Here is a 13,733-nt window from a genome sequence, read left to right as displayed (position 1 = left end):
ATTATCATATGTTTTTTTTTAATTTAAGAATTATTAAAAAAAAGTTGGGGAAAAATAAAAGTAAAATTTCTAATTATTTTTATCCTTTTCTTTTTATTTTTCTTTTGGTGGTATAAATAAATACAAATAAGTCATATTCAATTTATAGAAATCAAAATTTTAAATTAAACATAAATAATTAATTAATTAATGTTTTTTTAATGATACACACTATTAATATTAAATATCCCGATAATAAAAAAATACTAATAATTTGTGATATATTTTCAATAGTATTTACGGAACATATGAGAAAAGATAAATTTTTACCCTCACACATACAAATAAAATATAAACAAAATATGCATATACAAATCGGTTATCACACAATAATCAAGGTAGCTGATGTTCAGATGAGAATGGATGCTTCTAGTAGTAGATTCAAAAAAAATATAAAGTGTCTTTCGGACGAACTAAAATAATAAAATCAAATGGTGTAATTCCAATAGATATTCATCTGCTTACGAGAAAGAGATTAAAGAAAAGTTGAGGAAATAGAAAGAGAGCGTTTGATTAACAAATGGAGCTCAGATTCAACAGTGGAGGAGGTTAATCTAGAGCAAAAAAAGAAATAGAAGCATGGAGGAAGAGAAAAGAGAGACAATTTATATAGAATATACTTAAATTTTTAAAATCTATAAAAGTCATTAAAAAATAATTAAAAAAATCGAAATTGAATACACCCGTGGATAGTAAATTATAAATCACGGTTAAATATGTTAAAATGAGTTTGAATCCCGGAGTTATAATTTGATATAAGTATTTAATTTAAGTTTTATATTTTTAATTTCATTAAATCAATTTTATTATTTTCTAAAAATTAAGAATTGGAACTAAAGAAATATAAAATTTTAGCAAACCAATCCATGCCAATTGTCAGCGCGACCCATTTTCTTGACCAGTATCCGGCCGGGTACGAAACAATATTTGACGACCCAACGAGCATGTGTTCGTGTTCAGCTCTTTAATAACCTCTCTCAACCTTGCGTGGCGGCGTGCCCTAAATCCTAATTACTAAACTCTCTCTTTATCGTCATTTTATTCGTTCGATCTTCCGCCACTCTTCTTCCTTTGCGGAAGGGAAGCAAAAAAACCCTAATTCATGTCAAGTTCCTACGGCTCCGGTGGACCTGATGACACTGCGCAGCCTCCTCGCGGCGGCAGTTACGGACGAGGCCGTGGAGGCGGCGGCGGGTACGGTGGAAACCAGGGGAATCGAGGTGCCGTACTCTTTCTTTTTGTCGTTTGGTTCTTATTGTTTTCTCTGCCTTCCTGATAGCATAAGATTTTCCAGATCTAGGGTTTGGAGTTTTGACGCGTCGTTTTGTGTAGGTGGAAGCGGCGGCTACGGTGGCGGTGGCGGTGGCTATCAAGGCGGAGATCGTGGAAACCGGGGAGGTGGCGGTGGACCCCGAGGTGGAGGTCGTGGTGGCGGAGTTGGTCGGGAGGGAGATTGGCGATGCCCCAACTCCAGGTAAGTTTATTTCCATTTCTGAGGTTGACTTATGTTCCTGTATTGTGATTCTTTTCTTCTGTCACTTCTCTTGTGGAATTAAGTTAAGATCTTGGTGCAGTTGCGGAAATATGAACTTCGCAAGAAGAGTGGAGTGCAACAAGTGTGGAGCTCCGTGTCCCGGTGGTGGGCGTGGTGGTGGTTCTGGTGACAGCAACAGAGGAGGTGATGGTGGCGGTGGTTTCAATAGAGGTGGTGGTGGTGATTATAATGATGGTCAAGGTGGTGCCCGTGGTAGTTATAACAACCGGGGCGGTGGATATTCTGGGAACCGTGGCGGTAGAAGTGATTATGAAGGAAGAGGTGGAGATTTTGGGGGAAGAGGTGCTTCTTATAATGATAATAATCGAGAGCGAGAGGATGACAGATATGGTCAAGTTGCACCGCCTCCCTCAGCTGGTTATGGCGGTCCTGGTGGTGCTGCCGGGAATTATACTCCTCCCAATTGTTACGGTGCAAATAGTGCCTATGCTGGTGATTCTGTTACACCTCCTAGTAATTATGGTGGCCCTAATTCTTACCCTCCTCCATACGGTGTACCCCCTCCAAATGCATATGCTAATGAAGGTTCTTTGGCTCGTGGTGGTCCACCATCTAGCTATGGCGGTCCACCATCCAGACATGGTGGTGGATATGGTGATCGTGGGAACCCTGGCCGTGGTGGTGGTGCTCCACCTCGCCACGAGGGTGGTGCATATGGTGCTGCTCCTACTGATGCTGGTGCTCAGATCAAACAATGTGATGAAAGCTGTGGAGAATCTTGTGATAACTCGAGGATCTACATCTCAAACTTGCCTCCTGATGTGACTACAGATGAGCTACGTGACCTTTTCGGAGGAATCGGTCAGGTATTAAATATCATCAGTTATTTTAATTTATTAATATTGGTTAATTTATATCGAACTGATTGTTTTCTATGGAATAAAATATTGATGTGCTCACTCTAAAGTATTACATAGTAATATGAAATGTGAACAGTCTATGATTGGGCTTAGTGTGGCAATCAGTACTATTGAAGTGCTGACCTGTAAGTTTGATTGCCTTGATATGAATAAGGTTTACATACAAGATACTTGCTTAAGGAAATACAAAAGTTTACAATATTTCTCATCACCAATTACGATGCAAATTACCGTTCTGTAAGCTTAGATTGTATCTGTAACGTCCCAAGTTTTTTTTATAATATATAAATTGCGGACGCCACATACTCATACTTCCATAGTGATTCTTGGTTCAAATAAAATTACATCACGACTTGAAGAAAATAAACATAGCTAAATGCGGAATTAATCTAGAGGGTCTTTGGGTAGTACCGCCATTGTTTCGAGCTAGCCTACTGGTCATCACCTCCTGCCTCGTCGGTTTTGTTGTCTGAAAAAAAAAAAAAGAATCAAAGTCTATGAGTCAAGAGACTCAACATATTCAAAACGGTGTTATGCATTAATTAGCGACTATAATCTAGTGTACTAAGGGAAATTACATACAAGGTAACTTGGGATCTCCCTATTAGCATACTATGAACATAACCATAGACATCGACATAAGCAAGAGAGCATAACCATAAGCATAGTAAATGACCTAGTCATAATGATAGACTTGATCATGAGCATGCACATAGGCATAACATAAGCATTCTTGCATGGTATAAACATACACATAAAAATAGACTTTATCATGAGCATATACATGGGCATACATGAGCATGGACATAGCATATCATGAACTTAACATATTTATAGCATATCATGAACCTAATATATTGATAGCATATCATGGATTTAACGTATTCATAACATAACATGAACTTATACTTAGCATATCATGAAATTAACATATTTGTAGCATGATATGAACTTATACATAGTATATCATGAACTTAACATATTTATAGCATAACATGAATTTGAACTTAGCATATCATGAACCTAACTTATTCATAGCCTAACATCGAAACCGATATTGGGCTCCCTCTTGGGCCTTGTCCCATAAACGGAATCCCTCTGGGGCCTTTTCCCTCACAGTATTCCCATCAAATCCTCATCATTTTGTCACAGTTGACTTACTCGATATTGGGCTCCCTCTGGGGTCTTTTCCCGTAAACGGGCTCCCTTTGGGGCCTTTTCCTGTAAGCAAGCTCCCTCTGGGATTTTTTCCCTCACGGTATCTTCATCTTTATCGTTATTATTATTACTTTGTTACAGTCAACTTACCTTATATTGGGCTCCCCTTGGGGCCTTTTCCCGTAAACGAGCTCCTTCTGGGGCCTTTTCTCGTAAATGGACTCCCTCTGGGGCCTTTTCCCGTAAATGGACTCCCTCTAGGGCCTTTTCCCTCGTAGTATCTTCATTATCATTTTCATGAACATGTTTAGTGTTATAGCTTATTGAATTTACTAAGTAGACTAATCAACATCAATTACTAATTAATTATTTTTTTAGACAGATTCACAACCTTAATTATCGATCATTACTCATTAAATTAAATAAATGTAATTATTATCTATCAACTTATTAATCAATCGATTACTTCAATCAAATAATCAAATAAATCTCATTAACTACTTGGTAATTAATACGTTAATACTATTTTACTAAAATTGGGATTAAAGTTCAGATTATCAATTAATCCATTACGAAACTGTTTAATCAATTCCATCAACTAAATCCTAGATTAATTAACTAACCTTAATTAATTACTTAATTAATCTCTCAATCATTCTTATTAATTGATTTATCTATTAAACTAATTTAATCAATTAAGCTAATTAAATTACTCAGCCAATTATTTAATTAATAATCTTAATTATGCAAACCCCCTCTAATTAATTCCTTGATTATATTTAATTAATCAACTATTGCTCCAATAATCAAACTACATTAATAAATCGGTTAATAAATATTACTTGATCGGCTCATTAAATTTGTATTCAATCAGATTAATCGTTAATGCACTTAATCATGTACCAATCAATCTCAATCAATTAATGAGTACCTATTAGATCACCAACCATTTCATCAATCTATGAATAATAAATTATAAATAATTTAATTCATTAAATCTCTAATCAAGATTAGATTATCATACGATAAATAAATTACATAGTAGACCTATTCATCTGTTCGTTAATATATTAAACTTAACTAACACTTGGATTTAAATAAATAGAATAAATCTTACGGGTTAATTAAAGAAATAAATCTTAATTTTAATTAATTAAACAACATGGTACCTTCCGAAAAGTCATTAGAACTTCGTCCCATCATCGCATGAAATAGAAAAGAAAAGCTTATTTGTTACCAATAAAACATGAGTTGAATTTGTAGCATACAAAGCATAGAACCAAAACTAACATAACATACTAAACCTATCAAACTATAAAATCCGAAACTTTAAAGAATTATAGAAACTAATTAAGAGCATTAACATAATAGGAACATGCATCATTCAATGAAGCCGAAACATGATATCATAATAAGGAAACAAACCTAATCTTACAAGCTACCCAATCCAAAACTTTAAAGAATTATAGAAACTAATAAAAAGCATTAACATAATAGAAACATACACCCTTCATTGAAATCGAAACATGATATCATAAAAGGGAAAACTCCAAAATTACACAAGACTATAGAGGCTAATTAAAACAATAACATGGTTGAGAACATGCCTTAAGTACTTAGCTATTACTCCTTGTCTTCCCTTGAAACTCTAGCACCGGTGGAGAAACAAAGGGTGGGGAAATCTCCTTAGGCCCGGCGGAAAGAAGAACAAGTGGTGTTCTAGGTGAGGATTATTTGAATTTTATATATACATATTTGTATGTGATAATAGTGTAGTTCTTAGTTATTATCTACAACATATGTATTTTATAGATTATATATATACACGTGAGTCACATATAAGTTCGTATACTTTTATTTAATACTAGATAGATTTTATAAATGCTAAGTCCCATATATTATTTATAAAACTTAATGCTAAGTCTAAATAGAAACTTATTTCCATGGTTTATATAATTCCATATATAGTTTTACCTATTTAATTCTATTTATTCTTTGTAATTACACCTTAATTTATTTCCATATTAATTAGATATTCATCTATACAGCGTACATACATAGTAATATTTAATTCACATATTAATTTATTATACGTCTATATTACATTTTACATATGATACTATAATTTACACATATTTTATATCATACAAAATATTTTATTTCTATATCGATTAGATAAATAATCTTTAAAAATTTCTACATACTAAGTTTTATCCCTAAATGCTAAGTCCTTTAATTCCTATATATATATTTTATAAAACCTCATACTACGTTTTATCTCTATCCTTTATCCATATCATAATTATCTGAATTTTATATATACATATATAATTTGTATGTGATAATATTGTAGTTTCTTAGTTATTATATATATTTTACATGTTACACGTTATATATATAATATATTAATCTTAGGTGGCGTTGGTTCTCTCCTAGGAATCGGAATGTAAATGAGTATCATAGTATTGTGGAATGGGAATAGGTATGAGTTTGGGTATCATTCTTAAAAATAATATTTGGTTAGTTGAATATTTTCAATCGGAATAAACCTAAATTTCCTTTTTTACCCTTAGAGGAAAATAAGAGAAAAAATTAGATGGAAGAAAAAGTTGAATGTGAGAGAAACATATGATGAGAGAGAAAGTAGGATGAGAGAAAAAGTGTGATGGGAAAAAATAAAGAGAGAGAAAGTGTAATGAGAGAAAATGAGGAGAGAGAGCGTGATAGGAGAGATTGAGAAGAGAAAAAGTATGATGAGAGAGAAAGTGTGTTGAGAGAGAAAGAGTGATGGGAAAAAATGAAGAGAGAGAAAGTGTGATGAGAGAAAATGAGAGATTGAGGAGAGAAAGTATGATGAGAAAATGTGATGAGAGAAAGTATGATGGGAAAAAAATGAGGAGAGGGAAAGTGTGATGAGAGAAAATGAGGAGAGAAAGTGTGATGGAAGAGAATGAAGAGAGAGAAAGTGTGATGAGAGAAAATATGAACAGAGAGTATGGTAAGACAGATTAAGGAGAGAGAAAATATGATGAGAGAGAAAGTATGATGAAAAAATGAGGGAGAAAATAATGAGAGTGTGTGATGAGAGAGAATATAGAGAGAAAATGGTAGAGAATGTGTGATGAGATAAAATGAAGAGAGAGTGTGATGAAAGAGAATGAAAAGAGAGAAAGTATGATGAGATAAAATATGGAGAGAGAGTAGGGTAAGAGAGATTGAGGAAAGAGAGAAGGTATGATGAGAGAGAAAGTATGATGAAAAATGAGGACAGAATGAATAGAGAGAAAATAATGAGAGAGTGTGTGATGAGAGAGAATATAGAGAGAAAATGATAGAGAATGTGTGATGAGAGAGAACGAGGAGAGAGAAAGTATGTTGAGAGAGAAAATGTGATGATAGACTGAGGAGAGAGAAAGTATGATGAGAGAGAATAAGGAGAGAGAATGAAATGAAAGAAAAATTGAACAAATATACTAAGGGTATTTTCGTCCAAAACTTAATTCTTATTCCCATTCCATCAAAAACCAAGGGAGGGGGTGGGTTTCATTCATACCCAAATTTTTGGGTTTCATTCCAAAATCTTGATTCCATTCTCATCAACCAAACACAAGGTTTGGGAATGAACCCATTCCCTCATTCCCAAACCTCTAAATCAAACGCCACCTCATATTTTTTTCTTCTTATTTTTATTTAATTAATATTATTTTGTATGGCTATAAAAATGCATATTTGGGTATAAAATTAATATTTATTTCCAACAATTTCCTTAATAAAATTGATCAAATTAAATTTCATAAATGTAGGCTAACTAATTAACTAAATCTAACTAAATCTATATATTTAAATTAATAAATTTCTTAATTAAATCTGAATTCTAATTAAATAGAATTAATCCAATAAATAATCTTAATTAAATAAATTTGAAATCTAATTAAATTGTAATTAATCTAATAAATCCTCTTAATTAAATAAATCTGAATTCTAATTAAATTATAATTTAATCCAATAAATATTCTCAATGAAATAAGCGGTTTCAGACATTACAGTATCTTTACTCGTGGTTTGATGTGCATATATCTATTATTAAGGTGATGAAAAAATAGTGTTATACTTTTATTAACTGTACTCTTGTATGTTTGAAAGTACGTGTAACTGATTTAGTTGTTAATGCATTGAGTAAGTTCATTCTTCAGAAAGTTTTGATGTTGAAGGCCATGCAGTTTTGATATAATTAAATGCTGCTTTTCCCCATAGGTTATGACACAATCCCCTCTAGAAAATTTCTTGATTACAATCATCATCTTTCTGGTATTAGGGTATCTAAAAAATAACCATCATACTTTTTATGTGACCACTATGTGTATTTTGAACTTTACTGCATCACACTGACTGATTTCTTGTTAAGACCTCAGACTTAATACGCGATTAGGTTTTTTTTGCATAATTTTGAATATGTGTGTTTGTGTATTGCTTAAATCTTCATATATGGTTCAACTACAAGGAAGGTTGATGATCTAGCTTGTACTTGATTTAATGCAGATAAGGATCTAATGTGCATAGAAGTAATCCCCTCAATATTAATTCTCTTTAGGTATGAGAGTGTTGCACCTTGGTTAGGGTTTGTATGAAAGTTTGTTGCAATAGCCTTGGGAGCTAATTAGTTGTTTTGATCAACAATGAGCCTGAATCTGTTGGTCTTCTGAAACAGATTGACAATCTTAAATACAAATTAGCTGAATACTCTATGGTTTGCTTATGAGGAATTTTCAGATACCTAGATCTTATTAGCATCTTGTTAGCCATTAGGTGATGGATGCCCAGATGCATTTTATGTGAATAATGAATTGTTTAGTTCTTGGGATGTATTCAGTATTCAGATTACACTTTGTTTTGTGTACTTTTGTCTGCCTATTGTTTGTATATTCTCCTGCATATGAGCAAAAAACAGGATCGTAGGATTCTTATATTCCATTTTTGAGGTTTTAACAATTCTTCTCGTAAATGCTGCTATCTTTTTCATGTTTGTAAAATTCAATGACTGTATCATGTTAGCAAGTGAAGTTTTCATTTTATTTAATTAATGAGGCAATTAATGAGGCACTGCCATTGCCTTATAATTTTCACTGAAAAGGGATCTTTTCTGAGTGCTGCCAATTTATACTTATAACACTCTTTGGTTTCATTTTTTCATTACCTCAATTTATTCAGCTGTTTTTTGTCTGCATCTCTAATGTTTCTTTGCTTCACAACATTGACATTAAATTTACTGCCACATGCAATCTTCATGTTTCATTTCCTTATCCACAATTTTTTTAACCTCTGTCAACACAATTAAAATAAGATCTGGTGCATTCATATTCCTTCTTCATCCACTGAGGGTAATCAACTAATCATATAGTTAATGTCTAATATACTGGGCATTTTCTATTTGTTCAAATTTTTATCTAAGATCACCAAAAATATGAATTTGGCATTCCTCGTCTCCTTTTGCCAAAGATTGAATTTGATAAAATCACATTTTTTAAAAATAATCAGGGTAAGAAATTTGCTAAGTTCAGCTTACAAACTGAGAGAATTTCTAAAATACTTCTCATTTGGTAGGTTGGCAAGCTCAAGCAAAAGCGAGGCTACAAAGACCAGTGGCCTTGGAATATAAAGATATATACAGATGAATCTGGGAATAACAAAGGAGATGCTGTGCTCTCATATGAAGATCCTGCTGCTGCTCATTCTGCCGGAGGCTTCTATAATAGTAAGCTGTACTTTCTATTCATAGGATGTGACTGTTCATCCAACGCTTTTTGATATATTGTGGAACTACTTTTCTAGACTACGACATGAGAGGGTACAAGATTAATGTTGCGATGGCAGAGAAGACTGCACTCAAAGCAGCCCCTTCATATGGGTATTGAACTTTAATTTGTTTTTTCCCCTTTGGCTTGAAGTTGAACTTAAATTCTGTACAGGGCCTGAAACTATGAACTTGAAATCCATTCTTAGTGCTAGTTGTTAGTTCTTTCAGATTTTGAGCCCACCTAGTTGGTTCTTTTTTTAATGATATTTTTTGTGGTTTGGAAACGCAGACATTTTCGCCATAATGATACGAATAGTTTTTTCTTTTTATGGACTAGTCATTCATCCTTTTTCTTGTTTTCGTTTGTCTTTGTGCATTTTGTTATATTTTCTAGAGTCTGGGCACATTTATTTATCTCCTAGCAAGCTGTTTAACTGTCAATGAAGATATATTTGGTGTAGAGCCTGTCTTTTATGCTGGAATTTGTCAAATAATTTAACCCAAGGAGTTTACTCTTTGGATTGGCTATCAGTCTTGGCCCAGGATATTATTAAGCAGCCTGTTAAAAAAAGGATATGCCAATTTGTTGCTTGAATCCTTTTAAAAAATCATAGTAGATATTGAACATCAGTTATTAAGAACTATGAAATTTGCTGACCTTTTTAGTTCTGGTATTAGAGTTAAGTATCTTTTGTATTGCCATCTGCTAAATCTTATTAATTTTCTGAACTGTTGGTATTATAGAAGGCAACTAATTTTCTGTAAATATATTATCATTCGCCTTGGCCTTTATTAGTCTTGTGCTTATGCTTTTGACACATCCTCATGTAAGACAGTAGAATGAACTTTGAACTTCACAGTATATGATATGGGTCAGTTTGTCATTGTAAAAATGTTGGTTGTTCATACTGTTGCATATGCATTTGTGTTTGCCATAATTTTCAAGTTATGTACCCATACCATGCTAGATTATACGTTCAACATCAACCTAAAACATCTTTTGGAATAAACTTGATAAGCAGACACCAACTTTTTTTTAATGACAAATATCTGATTATGTTTACAGACATGGATTCTGTCAACAATGATGAATGTGATTTTTAAATAGCTTGTGGACTATATTGCATGTTTGATATACTAATAGAAATTGTATAATTATGCAAGTATACCCTTTTTTGTGATTAGCTTAAGTTGCAATTGTCTCAAATGTATGTCAAATAGCTAACTTTTGTGCTTCACTATTTTTTGCTTGTACACAAGCAGTGGTGGCAGAGGGGGTTATGGTGGAGGAGATCGACGTAGAGATAATTATAATGGTGGTGGTGGACCTGAGAGGCACCAGTACGGCGGCCAGCGATCTCGACCGTATTAGGCTGAGTTATGTGTTCTGAGAATCTCTACTGAGTTCTCTTTCTAGTGATAGTCACTTTGTACTCAAAATTGGAGCATAAGGTAGGTTGTTCTAATCCTCTAAACAGGGAACCTCTTATTTTGAGAATTGTGTGGATTCACAAGTTGTTTGATCCTAATGTTGATTTTGTACTGTGTGAATGTCTTTTATAGATGCATGTGGAATTAATCTCCAAACTGCTGCTAGATTTGAAAATTACAGGTGAGTGCTGCTTCTTTAACGTGCTGCATTTATATGGCTCGCATCATGTACTGATGGCTTTCAGTGGTGATGAATGAACATGCATCAACATGTAAATCTGTGGACCAAGCTTGTTTGCATAGAAAGATAAAAGCCATTGGTTCCGCATGGATTTATATTAGCACGCTCTTTATTTTTGCAATCTTATTTACATAGGAAGAAAGCTTTGAATTTCTCATGGATTTTATATTATCACAAGACACTAGCTGCTTATTTTTGCCATGTCTTTGATCTTAGTTCTTTGTTTTGCTATTTTGACTGTTCCCTTTATTATTTTGATTGTTCCTTTTATTTCGTTGAAATCCATTTGTTTCCAGTCTTAACAGGTCTGAATGATGTTTTTACAGATTTCTTTAGTGCCTGGCTCGAACACATTAACAGCAGCTTTCATTACTGATGGAAATTAGTGTTGCATTCCATCTTTTATCCTTGCTGTCTTCTTTCACTTTAAAATCTGGGACTTTTTCTCCCCTGAACCAGCCAACTGATCTCATAAGTGTAGTTACTTCTGAACTAAACGAACACTATAGGTTGGGTGCAAATCAATATTTGTTCAATTCTAGATCAATAGGTTCTTAGGTTATCTTGGTGCACAGCTTGCTTGCTAAGCTCGAGTTATGAAAATTAAGAAGGCGGCCTTCATTTCTTTTAAAATTAGCACTGTTTTACTTATTGTTACATAGTTTCATTACTATGAACACGGTCATAGGAAACACAAAGGGGTTCCCCGAGTTTGAAGGACAAATGTTGCTTTAGAATATTTTGTATTTATTTACAGGATTTATTATTCCTGTGCATGTATCATGTTAAAAAGGACTAATTTTAGTGGACAGTAAGTCTTCCAGTTGGTCTGCAAAATGAGGTAATATTTGTTACGGATAGGACTGTTGTGAATAACTTTTATTTTAGATTTTGTAGGAGCTTGTTTGTATTTATTTAGTTTAAAAGAATATATAAATAAAAAAATTAAATACAAGAGATGGTGAACAAAGTTCATATTAAAAAATTATATAAAGTAAAAAAAAAGTTGAATGTAAGAGAGTTTGGTTCATTATTGTTTTAATGTTTATGGAGAAAGTTACTGTATTTATTAACTTATTTAAAATTTTAATTATTAAATTATGATTTTTAGAATTTTAAATTGTTAAATTATTAAAGTTTTATGCATTAAATATATAATTTATTTAAAATTAAAATTGATTCGATATAGATAAGATTTTAATAAATAAATTTGAATAAATTTCATAATAAGTATATAGATTTTTTGAATACGGACAAATTAGGTCCGACCCTCGGTTACCCAATGTTGCATTGGGCATTGTTGGTCTTTCGTAATGAATAAATTTAAGTATAAAAGGTCAGTAAAAATCATTGACATACCTATTGTACTTTACGTTTGAATTTCAGTTGTTTTTATCGGAAATAAAATTAAAAAATGGAAAAGAAAAAACAAACATTATTAATAATATACGTATGTACATTATTCGTCAATAAAATATTCACTTCTAGGATTGATGTTTTCAATGCACATTTACATGCATACTCATCTATTTGAATTACTTTCACTCCATGTATCTGAATAACCATTATTCTTCATCCTTGTAGAATTTAAACAAATCCTCAACCTTGAACACTTCAGAAGTGAACTCCATGCTCACGGAGCCGCGATGGCCTGAAACAGAATCTGTCATTTTCAACGCTGCCCAGCTGATGCCTTCGGCGTTTAACGGTTCCAAGTCGAGCAAGAGCGAACGATACCATGTGGAAGAACTGTCACTGGAGTGATTAGTACTCCTCACCTCGTCAGCAGCTTCTTTTGCAGCATCACCATCATCTGAAACACTATTATTATTATTATTATTATTATTCTTTCTGCACATCTTTTGTGGCTTTGCAGCCTCTGTGATTCGTATGAATGCATCTATAGTAGCTCCTGCAAAGTTCTTACTAGCTAGATTTAGTATTCATCTATGAAATATAGATGTGAAGTTTAAAGAAGATCATGGGAATCAAGAAGCTTGACCTTGGATGTTCGGTTCCATAAATTTCCCTTTGGCCGTATTTGCGCCAGCTATAACCATCTTCTATCTTGGGGGAGACTATGGTTCTACATGGGTAGGGATAAGTCCTGCAACATGAAATCATACTTTTTGTAATCACGGTTATCGAAATGCTCGTAGTTGTTTTACTTTCATTTGCTCAATATTTTTTTAATATAATTTTCATCTCTTTTTCCGGGATAATATTGCGTTAAAAAAATATCACCAACATGCAACGCGAAGACATTTTATAAATAAGATTATAGTAAAAATTAAAAGGGTGCTGGAATTACTAGTGTAGTAATTACTACTTCATAATTACTTATAACTATAATTCATATAAAAAATTATATTATAGTAGTTATAGTTTATAACTACTATAATATATAAACCCTTTAACTATAGTTAACATAAAAAAATTATATTACAGTAGTTAATAGTTTATAGTTGCTATAATATACACATTTCAATTCTAATCAACACTAATAAACAATTATAACATAACTTGATCAAAACTGATCAATATTATATTATAGTAGTATTTTAATTTTGATTAACACTAATAATACTTTATTATAGTAACTAAAGTTTATAGTTCTTGAAATATTGACATTTCATCATATATAAGAGCTATGAA

The 13,733-nt window shown here is 32.7% G+C and overlaps 1 protein-coding gene across 6 annotated transcripts; it reads left to right on the top strand.

The window, feature by feature from the left end:
* The first annotated feature begins 1,000 nt into the window (after positions 1-1,000).
* On the top strand, positions 1,001-13,245 carry LOC122034328 (transcription initiation factor TFIID subunit 15b-like). 6 transcript variants are annotated; one of them, XR_006126683.1, is made up of 8 exons: positions 1,005-1,259; positions 1,372-1,513; positions 1,614-2,400; positions 9,214-9,364; positions 9,442-9,517; positions 10,670-10,858; positions 10,970-11,018; positions 12,663-13,245. XR_006126683.1 is itself a non-coding variant. In XM_042593531.1 (6 exons), exons 1-6 carry the CDS (start codon positions 1,142-1,144, stop codon positions 10,776-10,778), a joined length of 1,383 nt encoding a protein of 460 aa, XP_042449465.1. In that variant the 5' UTR covers positions 1,005-1,141; the 3' UTR covers positions 10,779-10,951. The 6 variants fall into 6 exon arrangements, 2 of the variants coding, with proteins under 2 accessions (XP_042449466.1, XP_042449465.1); XR_006126682.1 differs by lacking the exon at positions 12,663-13,245 and adding an exon at positions 11,405-11,777; XR_006126685.1 differs by lacking the exon at positions 9,442-9,517 and having other exon boundaries at positions 1,001-1,259.
* Positions 13,246-13,733: the final 488 nt, after the last annotated feature.

This window comes from Zingiber officinale, chromosome 11B (assembly GCF_018446385.1).
Source record: "Zingiber officinale cultivar Zhangliang chromosome 11B, Zo_v1.1, whole genome shotgun sequence".
Taxonomy (NCBI): domain Eukaryota; kingdom Viridiplantae; phylum Streptophyta; class Magnoliopsida; order Zingiberales; family Zingiberaceae; genus Zingiber; species Zingiber officinale.
Note: the sequence above shows the minus strand (reverse complement) of the source record. Positions and strands in the feature narration are given on the sequence as shown.